The 18,696-nt window shown below is 43.6% G+C and overlaps 2 protein-coding genes across 5 annotated transcripts in view; one reads left to right on the plus strand and one right to left on the minus strand.

Annotated features, from left to right (window-relative positions):
- Positions 1-776: 776 nt before the first annotated feature.
- On the minus strand, positions 777-6,469 carry LOC118412547 (lens fiber membrane intrinsic protein-like). The gene is made up of 3 exons (XM_035815468.1): positions 6,212-6,469; positions 1,710-1,877; positions 777-1,205 (listed from the first exon to the last, which is right to left on the minus strand). The coding sequence occupies exons 1-3, from the start codon at positions 6,369-6,371 to the stop codon at positions 1,057-1,059; spliced, it is 477 nt and encodes a 158-aa protein (XP_035671361.1). The 5' UTR covers positions 6,372-6,469; the 3' UTR covers positions 777-1,056.
- Positions 6,470-12,394: 5,925 nt separating this feature from the next.
- LOC118411310 (inhibitor of nuclear factor kappa-B kinase subunit alpha-like) overlaps positions 12,395-18,696 on the plus strand; it is a 32,832-nt gene continuing 26,530 nt past the window's right edge. The window contains exons 1-6 of one of the 4 annotated variants that reach the window (XM_035813508.1): positions 12,395-12,627; positions 13,471-13,542; positions 14,143-14,273; positions 14,667-14,876; positions 15,276-15,345; positions 16,523-16,704. In XM_035813508.1, the coding sequence (XP_035669401.1) occupies positions 14,145-14,273; positions 14,667-14,876; positions 15,276-15,345; positions 16,523-16,704 (591 nt within the window). In that variant the 5' untranslated portion in view covers positions 12,395-12,627; positions 13,471-13,542; positions 14,143-14,144. The remainder of the gene's footprint in view (positions 12,628-13,470; positions 13,543-14,142; positions 14,274-14,666; positions 14,877-15,275; positions 15,346-16,522; positions 16,705-18,696) is intronic. The other 3 variants (XM_035813507.1, XM_035813505.1, XM_035813506.1) reach the window with 3 other exon arrangements.

Raw genomic sequence — 18,696 nt, forward strand, 5'->3', positions numbered from 1 at the left:
GCTAGTGTCTCTAAATATACGTTTAAGATTGTTACCATGTGACCTGTACTTAGCAAAGTGGGGCAGAAATGTGTAGTAACGGCCTTCATTCATTCATTATACCAAGGAGGTTAACCTTTTTTTAACCTCCTTGATTATACGCCTTTCCGCTGGGGCGGGGATCTGCGTTGAGCAACCAAACACTGGTCAGATCGCTCTTTATCGTTCAGTATGCTCGATCAGTGATCACCAAAGTCGCCCCGCGGTCGTTCAAAGCTCGCTATGGTCGCCATGAGCTCAGCTGTTGTTTTGAGAAGCAATCTTTCTTGTGAGCATGAAAAAACGAGACGGGATGTCAACCATGCCATTGATCGAGAAGCTTAATACACGTTGTAACCATTATTGTTACGTGTGAAGGATATTACTTTAAAGGAAAGTAGAATTGTGAACCTTGGACTTCTATGGGCACATCCTTGGCGGTTGAATAGATATCAAAGCTAATGAGAGAAACTTTTGAAAGAAGTACGTATACCTTCTGGGTAAAAAACATTCTTTTTCTGTAAGGGCGCTAAAATGAATCATAATATAGGGATATCTTAATTGTTTGAGCCGCTCCTAATGATTTTAAGGTATCTGTGATCATCGGAAAGCATAAGGAAATCTTGACAGTGACTCTGCTGAACTGCTGGAACCTGAACAGTAGTTTGATCAATTCCAGGGAAATCAAGATTTAACAATGTCTAATGTGATAGCGACATCAGTATGCATTATGAATAACGACCACACAGACTACAATGATCATGAAACAAAAGACTTTATCGAGAGGTCTGCTTGATGTAAAAAAAAAGAGCAACAATCATCTATTATATTAAAACTAAACTTTAAAAAGTTTTTATAACACGCTACTGACCGTTTACTGTAATTTACCGCTTTCACAAACTATTTGATCGCTAGCAAAAGACTGACCGAACCTACAACACTCTGTTGGTACATTGGTAGAAAACTTTCTCATTCTCAGACATTCGGGTGCTTTCACGATGACGTCTTCATCCAAGTGATGACGTTTACATCCTGGCACTAAGCTATGAAACATGCCACACCGCCACCGATGGTGAAGAGTCCCTGGATCCAGGTCAGGTAGAAGGAGTAGCCGTAGGGAACGCTGCCGATGGAGTTGTTCTCGTAGTAGCCGGTAAAGATGGCTGCGGTGATGAGACCACATACTCCTAGGGAAAGAGTTTGATAGTCGTTGAGTTTGAAATGCAAATCTTAAAATAGAATATGCCACCTCACAGTTCTGTGTGCGCATGTGCACTATGATGCATTGTGGGATAAGGTCAAATTTTAGAGCACATCACTTGTGACCAGTCCTTTGTGCAAGCGTACGTACAGCATGACTATTGTTTACATTTTGGGAGACTGAATCTATGACATTTCGCTCAATCTCTAACGTTACACCTTAAATATCTAAATGAACATGCATACATGAAATCTTCGTTTTATTTCCATTTAATAATATCTTTCAAAGAACTATGTCAACTTAATTTTGTTCTTCAATACAGGACCACAACGATACCTACACGCTCATGGCATGTCAACATTAACACATCGAAAACATTTCATTGAACACCACTCCCCTACTAACACAAAATGGCGGCACCCATGGGTGCAAGCAGAATCAATACAGGTTTTGCTATCGCAAAGCTGTCACAATGCAAGCTTCCTCATACCTGCTACTATGATCAAACCGCCTGCAGTTCTCTTCTTGTTGACCCTTGTGAAGAGGTTGTGTTTGATGGCGTGTACCACTCCTGCGATTATGCCGACAACCGCCAGGAGCGCGCCGACAACCGAGAAGAACCGGCTTGCATGGTAGGCACCGTTCAAGCTGTCAATATCTGTGAACGACAAGCAATGTGATTTCTTCAGCAATTTGATGTAGTGGATGCTACCTGAAACGTCTGGCCATTTCCGAAATCATATACAGTTGCTTGAGTAACTGCTATTTGGCGTATCTTATTACCACGATATTTAACCTTCATTGACGTCTTTTGTAACCTTTTCTGCGTTTCTAAGTTGTTGTTTTTTAAAAGAAATGTAGAAAAGGCCAACAAATGAAATTCACTAAGGCCAAGCTGACTTAATTCTATGGCTTAAGTTTTTCTCCAGCTATAAGATTGACTGGTGTATTCCAGTTATACTGGATTAGGTTTGAGTCAATGAAGGCCTGGGGCAGGTTTGGATTGGTCACTTAGATTTAAGGATGCTGGTATCTTTATTTCGCGCGCTCGCAACAGTTTTGGGTCCATAAGATGGAAGTCAACATGGCCTAAGAGTCACGAGATATCATTAGATTACGTATATATCATCATTTTGGAGCATTTTAGCTACAAAAGTTACTACACATATATGTAGCGTAGATGGACATTGAGCAATATTCTTTTATTTTCATCGTTCTGCACGAGGGAAACTATTTCTTCATTCCTCATCCGAGGCTGTTTCTTCAATAAATCTCCTCTTTGGCTCTTTTTGTTGAGTAATTTACAACGATTGAGTTGTCAAGAAAACGACGTGCACTTTGTCACCCGTGTCACTCAAACCACTTGAAACCAAACTCTAGCTTGTTGGCAGGTAACTGCGTTTGAATCCCCCTGCTAAAGAACAACGCAATGTGCAAATAATCCTTGATAAGGTTATGGGTGGAGCTATTTGATCAGTCATTTATTTCACGTGTGTATTCTAACAGTGTCGACCAGACTGACTACACTGACTAAAGGGAGATATTTGTCAGAGGAATTTGTCATTGGCCGGAGAAATGTTAACCTAATCCTGCAGACTGACTCTCCTGACCAATCATATCATTCCACCAATTGTCGAATTCTACGATCCACACACACATAGCAAGGCCTGGTGGAGGCTAATATTTTATAGCCTCGATGTCAGACTCCCGCTAGCAATAACATCTATCGTGGCTGTTTATCGGGGTCTAACTCAGAGAGGGGGCCCTTGTGGAATTTCCTTCGGAGCATGTTGGCCCTAGAACCGAGGAGCTGGCCTGTGTAGGCCCTGAAAACAGTCTGACATCCAGGCTAAGTATGTTGGGGGGCCTGATGTTATGACTGACCGTTGTAACGAATTGATTTACGACGGAAAACACCGTCCCCACCCAGAAGATGTATTTGCGTTGTCACGAAGCGTTGTCCGGGGTATTTGAAGAGCACTTCAGAGATAAATCTCTTCAGATTCAAACTATGTTTCCTTACAGGCTTACTTCACACACTCATGTTATGATACTATTGAGTAAAACAAAGTGACAGATGTGCGATCACAAGATTGATACAAAATCATTACGAAAACGCCAGAAGAAGCCGAAACGACATAGTACTACACATGTAGTAGATTATACTACTCACATGTAACGCTATAGAACAATGTATTTCTAAACTCTCTTTTTGTGTGACCTTTACTTAGCCCAAAAGGTAAATGTTTGCACATGTTGCATTTACAATAGATGTCTTCATTCAATTAACTCCGACTCAGTTAAGCCATACGGTCACCAGACATGTGAGAGTTACTGGTATGTCCGATCCAAGTAAGATTTTCTGGTTCAAGGCACTTTATGTCATTTATAAGACTTTTGAGTGGCGATGAAAAATTCAAATATCTTCCCCATGCGTTTCAACAAACCGGCTGTTGCTAAACATAAACAATCCTACATTCCACCATTACCAAGAAGCGAGAAGTAGCCGAATTACTTTGCTAGACTAGATCAACAATACTTTTAGATGTGACCTGAGGATAGCTCGGTTTGGCCAAAATGTACAATAAGCTCCTCATTAATTAATTAATTCGCTCGCTCGCTCACTCACTCACTCACTCACTCACTCACTCACTCATTCATTCATTCATTCATTCATGCAATTGTCCACAATTTTGAAATCAACTAAAGGTATGAGGAACTGTTATAAAGAAAACCCGGATGAAGATCACAAAATTAAGGTAAAAATGATTCTTTTTTTGGAGTTACAATAGGACTCGATAGGATTGATACATACACCCGCGTAGAAAAAAAGACATTTAGTTAGGTTTGTGTGTGTGTGCGCGCGTGTGCGTGTGTGTATGTGAGTGTGTGTGTGTGTGTCTGTGTCTGTGCGTGCGTATTCGTGCTTGCGTGCGTGCGTACGCATGCACATGTGTGTGGTTCCAGATTTTTGTAGTCAACATAACTAAAAAATTTTGTAAGCTGTCTTTACTTCTGCAAATAAGTTCCTGATTTATTTCTGTTTTTATAATTAGAATTAATGTAAAAGTGACATTATTGTTCTCAGGAAGAGTTGCACTTAAATAAAATGACTATCAATATTGTGACCATTTTAGGTTATTCAAAACCTTACATTATCCAGCATAGTACATAATCAGAATTTTTGGTGGTGATACGAGGTCTCCGAACCCTTGTTTAGGTTCCCGTGTTCTTGAGAACCACTTCAGACGACTTTCCTCACTCCACCCAGGTGCATACATGGTCACATACGGCGTGCCATCGCTAATGCTAGGGTCACGTGTCCAATCCGGCGCCCGGCCGAAACGAAAAATTATGAAATTGATGCATATTAGTTTATGCTCTTGAATGATTTTTTGTACAACCAGCTGTGTCTTTTGTTACATTTTGTTCCCCAAAACTACCCGACCTGGCCCCGGATTGGAAACGTGACTCTAGCGTTACGTAGGGCATTTTTCGGCTTTCAGCCTTCTTTCTACTACTCAAAAGGTTGTCTTGTCCTTGCTGGTGGTTGGTTCAGTCAGACGCATAGCCTGCTTGAAAATTGTAAGACATCAAAATCAAACGACGATCGCACGACGTTTGTGACCGCGCCCTTATACCCCTGTCACATTTGGCGAAAATCGATCGGATTCTGCGGCAATCGCCCGAGCCTCGCTTATAATTATAACTCTATTGAACAACAATGGTACAAGGTACAAAGTATGGCTTATACGGTATTCAGGTGAAAAATACGCGCAACCCTCTGTCGATCTTAAATATGGGCGATCTTCCATCGATACGCCCGACGATCGTGGCTAATGTGACAGGGGTATTACCTGACTTGGGGAGGTCAAAAGGAACAGGTGAACACATGTTCATGTGGGGTAAGCGGAGAGGGAGGGAACCTGCCTTCCAAGAAACAGTGCTCACTGACCCTGCGCCCCCCAAACGCTATGTGACCTTTACTTTACCTTTCAGTATCCTACGAGGCGGGTGACGTTCATGCATTGTCGACCAAATGATGTCAATATGACGTCAGAGTTTCGAAGGAGTGGCTGTTAAAGATAAAACCACGGCACGCACAGCTGTAAAAGTTTGCCCACCCAAGTCAAATACTCGGACACTCAAAACCCAACCCTGGTAACGAGTATTGTAGGATCAAGCCAAAACGTGTAGTACTTAAGATATCAAAGTTTCTCTCGCCGCCCACGCACAGTTTGGACATTTTTGTCATTACAGTTAAGGGTGCATTTTGAAAAATCAACGTCATTATTTATCTTTTGGGTGGGTGCATTTTTTCACGGCAAAACTCGAGATCTTTGAGAGTCAAAGTTCTTTAAGCTTGTCTTCGCTTCCTCGCCCATTCCTATTATTTCCCCGTTCCGTTCACACAAGGCTTGTACAGAACAGACAGGCCAGGCCCATACACGTGCTCTGTACTCCAAGTAATCAATTACAATAAGAGAAGAACTAGAATGGCTGCTAGCTGGGGGGTCGAAGGTTTAGAGATCGGCGTGGTCACGACGGCAAAACTACATCTCACGTTATGCCAAGTTCAACTTTCAAAGCAACGTTCGATTCACAGAAAAAACGCCACACCATTTAATTTCTAATTGTCACAAAATATTAAAAGATATAATTTATGAGTGAGGGTACATAATCTTTGCAACGAAACGTGACTTTTGTCATAGACTTTTCTGTCTGCTTTTGGGAGAAATTTTGCTGTCGCGAAAAAAAATCATACACAAAATAGAGGGCCCATAATTTCAAGGTCTCAACGTGTCATATACTTTAACTTTTGCGGGGAACGCTGATTCGCGATTTTCAGCATGGAAGTTTCAGAAAATCCCGGCTATAGAGAACCTTAGCTCATGTCGATAATCGCCGCTAGAAGTCTGCGAAGGAGATTAAGTACCTCATTGATTGACTAAAGAAACGAAGGAATGAACGATTGCATGAATGGGTACTTACCCCACGAAGCGCAAATCCTGATTGCGCCCTTTGTACAACTCTGCCACAACCCGCTTTCCACATTTCCTGCAGACAGCCAAGCCGTCGTCGCTATCCCGACAATGTACAACAACAACCCGACACTCGAGCAGGCGAGACCTCCAACAAGACGGTTATTCATCTTTAAAAAAAATTCAGTACTTTTCACCGCAGAGAAAAACTAGACTTGCGCCCAGGATAGTTACAGGCTTAATGAAACGGATCTCTGTTAAGATCAGATTAAATAGAACACACCCAAAACGCGTAGGAGTGTTTGCCGTTCGTTTAAGGTGCCAAAACATCTTCTAGGATTGGTTGGTCTCAAGGTCCGAACGCGTACGTTTCACAGTGCAAATACAAATGGGCGTGCCTTTAGGATTTTTAACAAAGCTTTGTTCTAGAGACGACGTGGTATTCATGAGTTGCTGCTATAGGTTACCAATGGAAGGAGCGTTTGTATGTTTAAGAAATGTTATTGGAGTCAATTTTGAACACAAAATATCCTTCTGTAAATTAGCCATTTACCCGCTGACAATGTCGAAAGTGTGGTGTCTACGCCCCATGACGACCAAGGCAACTTAAATAGGACAGATAAGGGCCACAGAAAGTAAATTCTATGGATGACATCCTCACATTGATTTTCGCTTGATTTCGCTAAAAGAACCAAGAAGTTTCGTTCCCCCTGGCGATGATCTACATGTACACACCAAAGATGTTTCCAGGACGATTCGGCCCCTTGGCCTGACGATTCGGTCCCTGGGCCAGGAGGATTCAGTACTGGGCCAGGACGTTCGGACCCTGGGCCAGGAGAATTCGGCCCCCGGGGCCAGGACGATTCGGCCCCTGGCAGGACGATCCGGCCCCTGAGCCAGGACGTTCGGACCCTGGGCCCGAGGATTCGGACCCTGGGCCAGGACGATTCGGCCCCAGGGCAAGAAGTATTTGGCCCCTGGCAGGACGATTCGGCCCCTGGGGCCAAGACGTTCGGCCCCTGGGCCAGGAGGATTCGGCCCCTGGGCCCGAGGAGCAAGGCCGAAAACATTCAAAAATAAAACACAACTCACTCACCACAACAACAAGTTGTCAACACTTCGGCGCTAGAACCAGTAATCGGTGACGACAACATCTAGGTCGGCACAACATGAAACATACAGAAACCGAAGACAAATACATACACGGCAATACACATGTGGAAGGTAACGTGTCATTATTTTACGTACCGTTAAAGATATACTTCAAATAACTAGAGGGAACAAATTTACAATATCTTATATCTTAGAGGTTACAAAACAACGACTAAATTCTGACACTCTAACTCTGAAAGCTAACCAGAACGTTTATCACACATGATGCATTGTCATACAAATATTTGTGTCACGGTTTGACTGTCTCTGAAAAAGAAGTCAAACCCAATAGCTAAGTTTTTGCTTTGTTTTGTTTATTTGAATTTATCACTAGAATTAGTCACTTACTGCTATATACTGTTTACCATTGTTTGTCTGTCAGTTTTTGTCACTTGCAATTAGCCCTCGGGCAAGACCTTGCAATAAAGATAAACTTCCTATTTATCGTGGCCATTGCAACAGATTATACTTGCGCTGTGCCAATAACGGCGGTCGAATCCGATATCCGAAACAATATGCTTTTGTAATCGTAACCAGTGGACTAAATATACTGAGTACAGGAAACTAATTATAAAAAAAAACATAAAAAATGAAGATCTTATTGAACTTAGCACTAATTAAAACAGTAGATCAACCCGACGATCGTACCCTCAGATACAGTAGCTTTCTTGATTTGAACACCATATTTGATCCCTAAATAATACAATCGAGGCGCTTTCTCCGCAAAGTGAAATCAAGCCCGCTGACAAAACTTGTAAAAATAAAACTACTGTTGTCTATTTGTGTGATTGTACGATTGCTAATGACTTAGAGAATTGTAAAAACGATAGGTTGCCGAAATTTTTAGCTTTAGAGGGATTTGGTCTTATACAGTTTCCCAATTATTTTATGAATATGGGGAGGCCGCCATTCTTCCAACTTCTGATCTCTCCCTGCCCATGCATGTTTGTACCTATAGTGTTACTAATTAGTCTCATGCAACGGCAGTCCCTATGATATTGGTATTAGTTCTAGAGGTTATGCTTCCGTGAAATATTGTTATCAGACGTATATGATTGATTGTTATTTAATAGCAGCTGTAGCTTATTTCTTTGTTAGATACAGAAGTAATCAACAATATGTTATGCAGGTTATTCGAACGTGAGGTTGAGAGGTAACCGTGGGGGGACTGCAAGAAGGCAGAAACTTTGTAGAATCAAGCAGTATGTAACAAGCAGATCCGAAACACATGTAAATGGCTACCTAAGTTGTAATAACAGAACCAGGATACTTCGTAAGATACCGCTACTTCCTAAGTTTATACCAGGCCAGCACAACAGTGTACCAGGGCTTTTCCTAGCGTGTTTCTGTCAAATGTTCGCTCGCTGATCAGTAAAAAGTGTGAGTTAGAGGCCACTCTGGCCAGTCATTCTGTACAGTTAGCTTGTATTACTGAGACATGGTTAACACCTCAGATCCCGGATGATGTTTCATCGATTGAAGGGGACTGTTTAGAAGGGATGGACAGCACAGTCGGGGTGGGGGAGTGGTATTGTTCATTGTAGACGATATACCAGCCATAAGACTACATGACTTTGAGGATGACACACTGGAAGTAATGTGGCTTCAAGTTAGACCAAGGTGGCTGCCTAGGACTGTTCCGGTTCTTTTCCTTGGTATTGTGTATCATCCACCGTGTAATAACGATAAGACTGGGTCTTCCAACATGACTTAATATCTCATTAACTCTTGTGACTGGTTGTATCGAAAACAACCCCACGCTGGTTTCCTGATTTGTGGCGATTTCAACAAATTGCCGCTCCAGAACTTGTTCACAGTACATCCCCACCTGAAGGAAGTAGTGACGCAGGCTACGCGGGGCTCGGCCACGTTGGACTTGATCATAACCAACCTGACCAAACACTACTGCGATCCACTCACACTTGCTCCAATTGGCACTGCAGATCATTGTTGTGTTCTTCTTCCGCCCCGCGTTCAGCAACCACCGAGAAGCAAACCGGCCAAAATTAATCGGAGAGTGGCATCTGCAGTGGCAAAGTTGAACCTAGGGCTAGCACTGGCCACGGCTTTCCAGTGTATGAAGCAGTTTCTGTGGAACATGTACAGAAAGATAAAACCTTCTACAACCTGACTTTGGCCCTGGTAGAGGATCATCTTCCTGTAAAAGCCTCTTCGGTGAGGGCCCGTGACAAGAAGTGGCTCAATGATCGCGTCAAGCGAGTCATCTTGAGAAGAACAGAGGAGTTCAAACGGCATGGCAAGTCTGCTCGATGGAAGAGTCTCCGGAACAAAGCCCAGGTCGCCATCAGACAGGCAAAGTGGTGGTACTGCAGGAACTTTGCTCAACTTCTCAGGCAGGAGAACCCACGTCAATGGTGGAGTTTTGTTAACCGAGAACTGGGCAGGTCACAAGCAAAGCGCATCACCATTGATGGTAAACCAGAACACGAAGTAGCTGAAGCCCTGAACCAGCACTTCTCCGCGGCATGGTGCCCCGGTCAGGACTTTACCTGTCCCCCCTTCAACGTCCTGCCAAAGCAGTAGAGCTGTGCACGATTGGAGAAGTGAAGGCTCTTCTCAAGAGCATAAACCCCACCAAGGCAAGTGGTCCAGACGACCTTCCTACATGGACTCTGAAGCAGTATGCTGAGGACTTTGCCCCTGTCATTACACACCTGTTTAATGCCTCCTACGAGCAAGGAATAATACCAAGTGTCTGGAAGGCTGCTATTGTTGTTCCCATCCCCAAGTCAAGGGGAGCAGTCAACCCGAGTGATATGAGGCCTGTGTCCCTCCTCCCTGTTCTGGTCAAGCTGCTGGAAAGGTGCATACTCCTGACGTGGAAAACATGGAAAAGATAATTGTCCTCATGCATTTCAGTTTACTTTGTTCAACTGTGTTGTAACATGTATGACAGTACACTTTTGGCCAGCCTAAAAAATATTACAAGAAAAATAATAATAATCTCTACCTACCGACCCTAATTTTTTTCAGGACGAAACAGGATACACAATATTTTTTCCTATATATAGGCCTTAAATACTCTTAAAAGGCATGAGGTGCCTCTCTCATGAATGTATGATGTACTGTAGTCCACTGTTCCTTGTGTACAGGGACTGATCTGCATAGATTACAATGTCAATGAGGATGATGACGTGCGTACGACCAGACAGGCCTCCCCGTCTCAGACACCCACGGACACAGTTCTGCCACCACTGAGCCCACTCCCAAAGGGCTGAGCCTCACGACCCCAGGGGCAATCAGCGAAGAGGTGCACAAGTAAGGAGCTGCTTTATGTACAGTTATACTCTAGGGTTTTTCTGGGGAAAGATTGCAAGGAAACTTACATATGTAGGGCCACACCAATTTTATTTGTTGCTTCTCAGATTCACCTGTCCATTTTGTTCACTTTCAAAAAAAAAAGAAAGAATTAAGTCCGGAGAAAAAAATAATACAGGTTTCGCTATCACAAATATATTGTACTGATGTTTGATTGCCATTTTTTTGCAGGTCAAATCTTAATAAGTATATCTACAAGCAGCAGAAAAGTATCACTTACAGTCGCTGGGCACTATCATGGTACGTCACTAAAATATGGGTCATACTAGTTTTCAATTCGTTCACTTCGGCGCCAAGTTCAGATAGTAGACAAGCCTGTGACCAGAGAGAATCTTATAAAGGAATACAAAGATTAGGCCGACTGTCAGGAGAATGTCATCTAGAAACAGATGACAGCATCACACCTGTAGTACATCCGCCGAGAAGAGTGCCAGTTGCAGTGAAAGAGCAACTGAAGTATACACTGGATAGGATGACTGAAGAAGGCGTCATAGAACCAGTAGAAGTTCCTACACCATGGGTGTCAAGTCTAGTCACAGTAAAGAAGCCGTCTTGGAAGCCGAGGATATGCATTGATCCCAGACACTTCAACAACGCCCTGAAGAGAAGCCATTACTCAGCGTCGATCATTGAAGACATAGTACCTGAACTGACAAATGCCAAAGTGTTCAGCGTGCTGAATGCGAAGAATGGACATAGGCAGGTCGTGTTGGTACGAGGAAAGCTCAACGCTCACGACGTTCAACACACCAAATGGCCGTTACAAATGGAAGCGTCTCCCATTTGGCCTGAAATCTAGTTCGGAAGAATTCCAGAGGCGATTATATCAGGTTCTAGAGGGTTTGATAGGTGTCCAACCAGTCGTAGACGACATCTTGGTCTCGTGCTCGCACACTACTAATACACCGGCGTCTGCATCGCTCGCACACTGCTAAAACCGGCCGGCGCGTGCATCACTCTAACACTGCTAAAACCGGCGCGTACATTGCTCGCACACTACTAATACACCGGCGTCTGCATCGCTCGCACACTGCTAAAACCGGCGCGTGCATCACTCTAACACTGCTAAAACCGGCGCGTACATTGCTCGCACACTGCTAAAACAGGCGCGTGCATTGCTCGCACACTACTAATACACCGGCGTCTGCATCGCTCGCACACTGCTAAAACCGGCGCGTGCATCGTTCGTACACTGCTAAAACCGGCGCGTGCATCACTCTAACACTGCTAAGCCGGCGCGTACATTGCTCGCACACTGCTAAAACAGGCGCGTGCATTGCTCGCACACTACTAATACACCGGCGTCTGCATCGCTCGCACACTGCTAAAACCGGCGCGTGCATCGTTCGTACACTGCTAAAACCGGCGCGTTCATCACTCGAACACTGCTAAAACCGGCGCGTACATTGCTCGCACACTGCTAAAACAGGCGTGTTTATTGGTCACACACCGCGTACGACAGGCCTAGGAGTGTTCTATGCCACTGGTAGATCTGCCTGAAGATTAGTCAGCCAGACACTGGTCAGCTTTGATACTAACGTTATCTAGCTTAGTTATTATCATCATCATCACCGGCAAATCAGTCAGCAGGTTAGCAGTTGATGGCATCAAACGATAACAAATGCATTTTGTGTAATAGCCGTGTGCATTTGTTAAAGCATTTTATGTGGGAAGATTAATCTACATTTTTCGGAACAATTTCATATTTTTCATATCAACTACACTTCCATAAAACTCCATTTCAAGGGAAAGCAGGTGGTTTTGTACTTGGATGCGGTTACGACCGTTTTCTATTTTTGCTGATGACGTAGTTTCGTGACGTCATGATGTGTCCTCGCTCGCTCGCTATTTCTCTTACTTCCGGGTTTGTGGTGTGTTACTCTTTCCCAGTCTGTGATCTTTAACACGCGAAACGCCGACACAACGCAAAAGACGGTAAGTTCTTCTGATTTTCAACAACGAAAGAAGTGAATATGGTGCGTTGTGTCTTTTTAATAATGAACATTCATGCTTAACTCAGCATACCAAACTGAAAAGAGTTTGTTTTGAGCCCCCCTCCCCCTAAATAATATCATTATTCTACCATGTACACTGGACTTAAACAACGACTTGTACACGACAGTATGATAGGTGGCAGGAATCACACTGAGATGACATGTTGTAATGCTTAGCTACAAAAGGTGCTGGAACTTATTGTTTTCGCAGTTCTTTTCCTGCAAAAATAACGTTATGTTGACTGTTACTTTTCGGTCTGCCTCAAACACCTCAAACAACCTCAAACAACCTCAAACGACCTAATGGATCTGATATGTAGTGTACATGGGATAACAGCCTTATAATACGCTCTGGGCTCAGGTCCAAGAGGTCCCCAGTTTGAACCCTTCTTCTTCTTGGTGGTACAGGACAAAGTGCCTCATGACACATCACGTCCTGGAAAACAAGGTGCAGCTACGGTGGCAGGTGTTGGTGCGTGAAACAAAAATGAAGTGAAAAAAAGTGAACTGAACTGTGCAACTATGTACAACAGCAACACTAGTAGTAGAAAGCGCAAAAGGAGGCCTTAACAGTTGGGTTTGGGCAAGGAGGCCAAGATAAGAGAAGTACATGATACAAGTGTGCTTGGTAATGTGTTCACTGGATGATGGTTCGAGGGAAATAACTGGCTCTGTATGCCTCTGTTTTACATGGGATGGTGATAAAACGTGCGTTATGTCCTCTTGTGATGTTTGTATTTTGGTAAGGATGTTGTGAATGGGAATGGCTATCATGTTGTTTCAGCTTTGTGCAATTAAGACGAGTCTGGCTTGCTGCCTGCATCGCTACAGGTTAGGCCAACCAAGTGTTTTCAGGGTATGTGTTATACTTGTTGTTGACCGGTAGTCGCCAGTGACGAACCTAGCGTACAGTTTCTAATTTGTCTTCCAATTTATTTGTGAGTGAGTGTAGGCGCTTGTGGGGGTCCCACACAGTGGACGCATACTCTAGTTTTGGTCTTACAATGGACATATACTATATAGGCTTGAGCTCTGATTGCTCTAGTATAGCCACAGGCTAGTTGGAAAGCCCTGCATGTACATACTAAACAGCCAAACCAATAAATAGATAAATAATCTGCAGCTAAAAGTTTTTTAAAGGTCATTCATTTGTCGTTAAAGCATTGGTCATTGATGAAAAAGATTTGCAGTCAGAAGCAAATGTTGTTTAAGATGACAGTTACTCAAACAAATAGATATTTGTATGAGTAACTACTAATGAGTTGCTTAAAAACTGTTGCTAGGTCATGAATAACAGTTTTGAAGCATACAAATGAAAGTAAAGTAAATTTTAGCACATCTCATTGTTAATTGTATGTCAAACCTTCGTCAATGTTAATCGTGTTGCTTTCAGTACGTTCACGTTATATAACTAACCTTAGATGAGACTGAATCTGTAACACTTGTTGCCTTCCAGCCATGCATCAGTTCCCCACCCCAGTGCTGATGCCCACCCCACCCCAGCCTACACCGGAAATAGGGGGATGGGTTCAAGACAGAGTGTTGGGCAGTGGTGGTTTTGGCACCGTCACACTGTGGAGACATAAGGTAAAACAGTACATAGTCATTTACTGTTTTCACCAGCCTTTGATTTTCTAGCTCAAGAACATTACACTCCCTGTACATTACTAGCTGGGTGGAAACACAACATTTTCCTTCCAAGGCCATGGTGCATGATCAGTTTAAACTTCAGGTATACCTGACTACTATACCGTTAGTTTTAATCTTGAGTTAACCATATCCCTAACTCATCAAAGCATACTGTATTTTGGTAGATTTCATCCCTTTATACAAAATGTATATGTATATATCTGGTGCATTCCGGTAAATAATTGTACCCGGCAAGAATATAGGGCACCATTTCTCCTATTCCCAGTAAATTAAATTTTGAGCCCTGATATGTTACTAACTTAAAGGTGTAAATAATTCCTTTTTAAACAGGAATCCTCTGAAACTGTTGCACTTAAGAAGACCAGGCAAGAGTTAAACCCAAAGAACAGAGAGAGATGGAAATTGGAGGTGGACATCATGAAACGGTTGAAGCACGACCACGTGGTCACTGCCATGGACGTACCAGACCCTCTCAAGCCAAGCATTGACCACCTGCCATTTTTAGCCATGGAATTTTGCTCAGGGGGAGATCTGAGAAAGGTAGGTAGTGTGAACAATATGCAGACACTGTTATACACTGGTACACATTACTTATTTAGCTTTTATCATCATACAAACTTATTTTTTGCCCATCTTGTGTTTTTTTTCATGCATATTGGGTTTGGAGTCAGCAGAAGATGTTATCAATAAAATGTACTAAGCTGTGGCCTTATAATAAGATTCAAAACTTTTCACATTCTACAGCATTTAGCAAGTATTATATTATGTAATTTATGGTTTATGGGGCTCACAGGAGGGAAGCAGTCTCACAAATATCCCAGAATTTTCGGATGTTTATTTTGAGGCATAGAATCACTGTTTTCTCCTTCAATGAGTGCATTTCCTTCAATTGAGTCACAAGACAAAGAAATTAATAACCATTCCTTTTGTCATGTACAGGTACTTTCTCGGCCAGAAAACTACTGTGGAATGAAGGAAATTGATGTCAGGAATGTTGTGAGACATGTTGGTAGGTCAAAACTGCAGAGACATACCTACACTTTTTCTCTGTGTTCTTTCTAGGATCAGAAACAGTCAGTGTGTAATGTGTATTGTGTAATGTAATGTGTAATGTGTTACTAACTGTGTCCTGTGTTCTATAATGTGCATTGTGTTTTATTCTGTAATGTGTACTTTGTTCTGTAATGTGTATTTTGTTCTGTAATGTGTATTGTGTTCTATAATGTGTATTGTGTTTTATTCTGTAACGTGTATTTTGTTTATCTGTAATGTGTATTGTGTTCTGTAATGCATATTGTGTTCTGTAATGTGTTGCTGTGTCATGTAGGTGTGGGTACCAGTACGGTGTACCAGTGCAAAATCGTTTATTCTTGTTGAACTGTATTATGGACCGAGAGGAAAGTTTTCACAGACTATTAATTAGGTCCAGATTCAGAACCGGACCTGGTCCTGATCCTCTGCCTGAATTTTCTGCACTGGTACCCACCCCTAGTGTCATGTGTTCTGTAGTGTGTGTCATGTGTTCTGTAGTATGTCATGTTTTCTGTAGTGTCTGTCTTGTGTTCTCTAGTGTGTCATGTGTTCTGTAGTGTGCCATATGTTCCGTAGTGTGTCATGTGTTCTGTAGCATGTCATGTGTTCTGTAGTGTGTGTCATGTGTTTTGTAGTGTGTCACGTGTTCTGTAGTGTGCCAAGTGTTCTGTAGCGTGTGTCATGTGTTCTGTAGTGTGTCATGTGTTCTGTAGTGTGCCATGTGTTCTGTAGTGTGTCATGTGGTCTGTAGTGTGTCATGTTCTGTAATGTGTATTGTGTTCTATAATACATATTGTGTTTTGTAAATATAAATAATGTCTTTTTAGTGAGACAGTCACACTTGTGTCACATGTTCTAAGTCCGTATGAGTTCCGTGATGATATTTCTTAGCTTAGGTAAATTTTTTAGGGCAGAAATTACATTGACCCACCATTGTGCAGCCTGATTTTCTTTGGCTGCAAACTTTACAGAAGACATAAAAGTATAAAATTATACCTCATACAGAAAAGTCCCCTTCACTGGTTGAAACGCAAAATCACAGATGAGGGGCTCAAACCACAGCGGATCCAAATCACAGCGTAGAGGCCCCATGTGCTGAAAATGCTTGGCAAGAACACAGCCAGTGTTGTAAACACATTGCCATTTTTGTCTAGCTTCTGGTGTAGAGTACCTCCATTCCAAGAGGATCATCCACAGAGACTTGAAGCCAGAGAACATAGTGCTACAGGAAGAGGAGGGAGGGGAGGTAGTGTACAAACTCATCGACCTGGGCTATGCCAAGGACCTGGACCAGGGCAGTGTGTGCTCCTCCTTTGTAGGAACCCTGCAGTATTTGGTGAGTTTGAAAAGGAGAATGGATTGCACATTGTATGATGCACATTGTATAGTGCTAACGTGAATTACTCTCCACTCAATAATGGTGATAGACGAGAGGTGGCATCAGACATCTTTAATTCTCTCATGTCTTTCTCGGCGTAACAGAAAGATGTCTACGGCCCAACTAAGCTTGGGCATTGTGCCAGAACTGAAGGGTGCTAATGGAACTTGGTAATTTAAACGTGCTACTGTAAGCGCGACGATGCTAATTATCAGTACTTTCGTGAATGCTATTGGTGAATAACTAAGTGCTACGCAATTTCAATGTGAGGCACTTGTCCTGGAAAGTGGGTGTTCACAACTGCTGGCAACGAGCGTGTTTACTAACATCCAATACTCGCTAAACAAGAACGAAAGAACAAGTTTTCTTAGGTACTCTGGCACGAAACGTGTTGCGGAACTATCAACAATCGTTCGCCGGTATAGTTATAGACAACTTGAGGCTATTGACTACTAGCAACTTGTGACGAAGAGAAGTGAATTGTTTAACAGAGGACTTCTCGGTGTATAACAGAAACAGGCTATTTTGCCGTGAATTCTATGCAGTGTCTGCTAAAATCGAACGACTCTGAAAATACGAATTACTAACTAGTGACAATGGGTGCCGTAACAGGGATTTGTGATTAGAACTTCTACTGCCCTCGATCGGGAGCTATCGAATTATATTTCTAACAGTTCAAGAAATTGAAGAGCCGCTGCCGGGGCTGGTGGAGGTAGAAGCCGGCCGTGTCTCGAGCTTCCCGCCTCGAGTTTATTCTCGTAGAGTCTCGTATAGTCTCGCGGTCACGTGGTAGTGACGCCCGTGGGTGCAATTTCCGTGGATAACGCCCTGTGGCGTGATCCATCCATAATTACTCTCCACTCAATAATGGTGATAGACGAGAGGTGGCATCAGACATCTTTAATTCTCTCATGTCTTTCTCGGCGAAACAGAAAGATGTCTACGGCCAAACCGAGCGGAGTGGAGGTATGCCAAGAACGAGTCGAGTAGGGGGAGACAAGGAGTCTAGCGTGTGCGCTGCTGAATGAGGTTCCTCATGGCCGCGGGGAGGCGTAGTCGCTGTTCTGTGGAGAGTTTCAGATAGAGTAGGTCCGCATCTGAGTGCCAATCACCGTGCTGTTTCCGCAGTTCGCGTGGAACGCCCGCCTCGAACGCCAGGGTGTAACCGCCGCGTCTGAGGTCATGGAGTGTGTGGAAGCCCGAGGGGAGGCCCGCTTGTTGCACGAGTTTCGCGAATGCTTTAACTAGCGTTGAAGTTGTGACTGGCCGGTATGGCAGGCATTTTGTCGGAGGGAGAAGAAATGCGGGGGAGTCTGGGGAGGCAGGGATGAGTCGAAGCATGTTGGTGTACGCGCTGACTGGGCAGAGGGGTGAACCTGGATCGCTAGAACTGGGGTAGAGCAGACCCTCTCGTTTGCCTGCACGGTCTTTGACCAGGCGAAGTGGATGATGAGGCCCTCTGGGGCAGAGGCAACGTCGCGACGCCGTAGGTGTTTGTGTGGGCTGAAGGCCTTGGATGAAGGTGGAACCAGGTTGGACTTCCGCAGGAAGGCAAAGAATCCGATGAGAATGATGGCCCAGATGGTGGCATCCTTGGGTTGTTTGAGATCTAGGTGCTGGTGTGCATTCAGGAGGAACTCCAAGGTGACTGGATTGTGCGCTCTGGGTTGATGTTGCAAGGCTTTTTTGAGACCTTTCAGTGTTTGCTGGAGCTCGAAATGCTGAAGCGTGAAGTTGAAGTGACCGTGATACTGGTGGAGCAGTTTAACCGCAGAGAGGTGATGAGAGATGGTGGCAGGTGAACGGAGAGTACGGCTCAGGAACTGGGCATAGCAGGAGAGGAGGTGGGCGGAGGCGGGGAAGGGTTCGAGCTCAAAGTAGTAGCAGAAGGCGATGTACGTCCGAAATTGTGAGGCGTGGTTAGCTTGTGTTGAGCTTGCAAAGGCCTGT

Source organism: Branchiostoma floridae, chromosome 3 (genome assembly GCF_000003815.2).
Source record: "Branchiostoma floridae strain S238N-H82 chromosome 3, Bfl_VNyyK, whole genome shotgun sequence".
NCBI classification, from domain to species: Eukaryota; Metazoa; Chordata; class Leptocardii; order Amphioxiformes; family Branchiostomatidae; genus Branchiostoma; species Branchiostoma floridae.

What these genes read in the sequence shown, in the direction of transcription:
- LOC118412547 (XM_035815468.1), bottom strand. Translation starts at nt 6,371, where the DNA reads ATGAATAACCGTCTTGTTGGAGGTCTCGCCTGCTCGAGTGTCGGGTTG. An exon ending in CAGGATTTGCGCTTCGTGGG is followed by an intron (nt 1,878 to 6,211) that starts GTAAGTACCCAT and finishes TGTCGTTCACAG; the next exon opens with ATATTGACAGCTTGAACGGT. An exon ending in CGGTTTGATCATAGTAGCAG is followed by an intron (nt 1,206 to 1,709) that starts GTATGAGGAAGC and finishes CTCTTTCCCTAG; the next exon opens with GAGTATGTGGTCTCATCACC.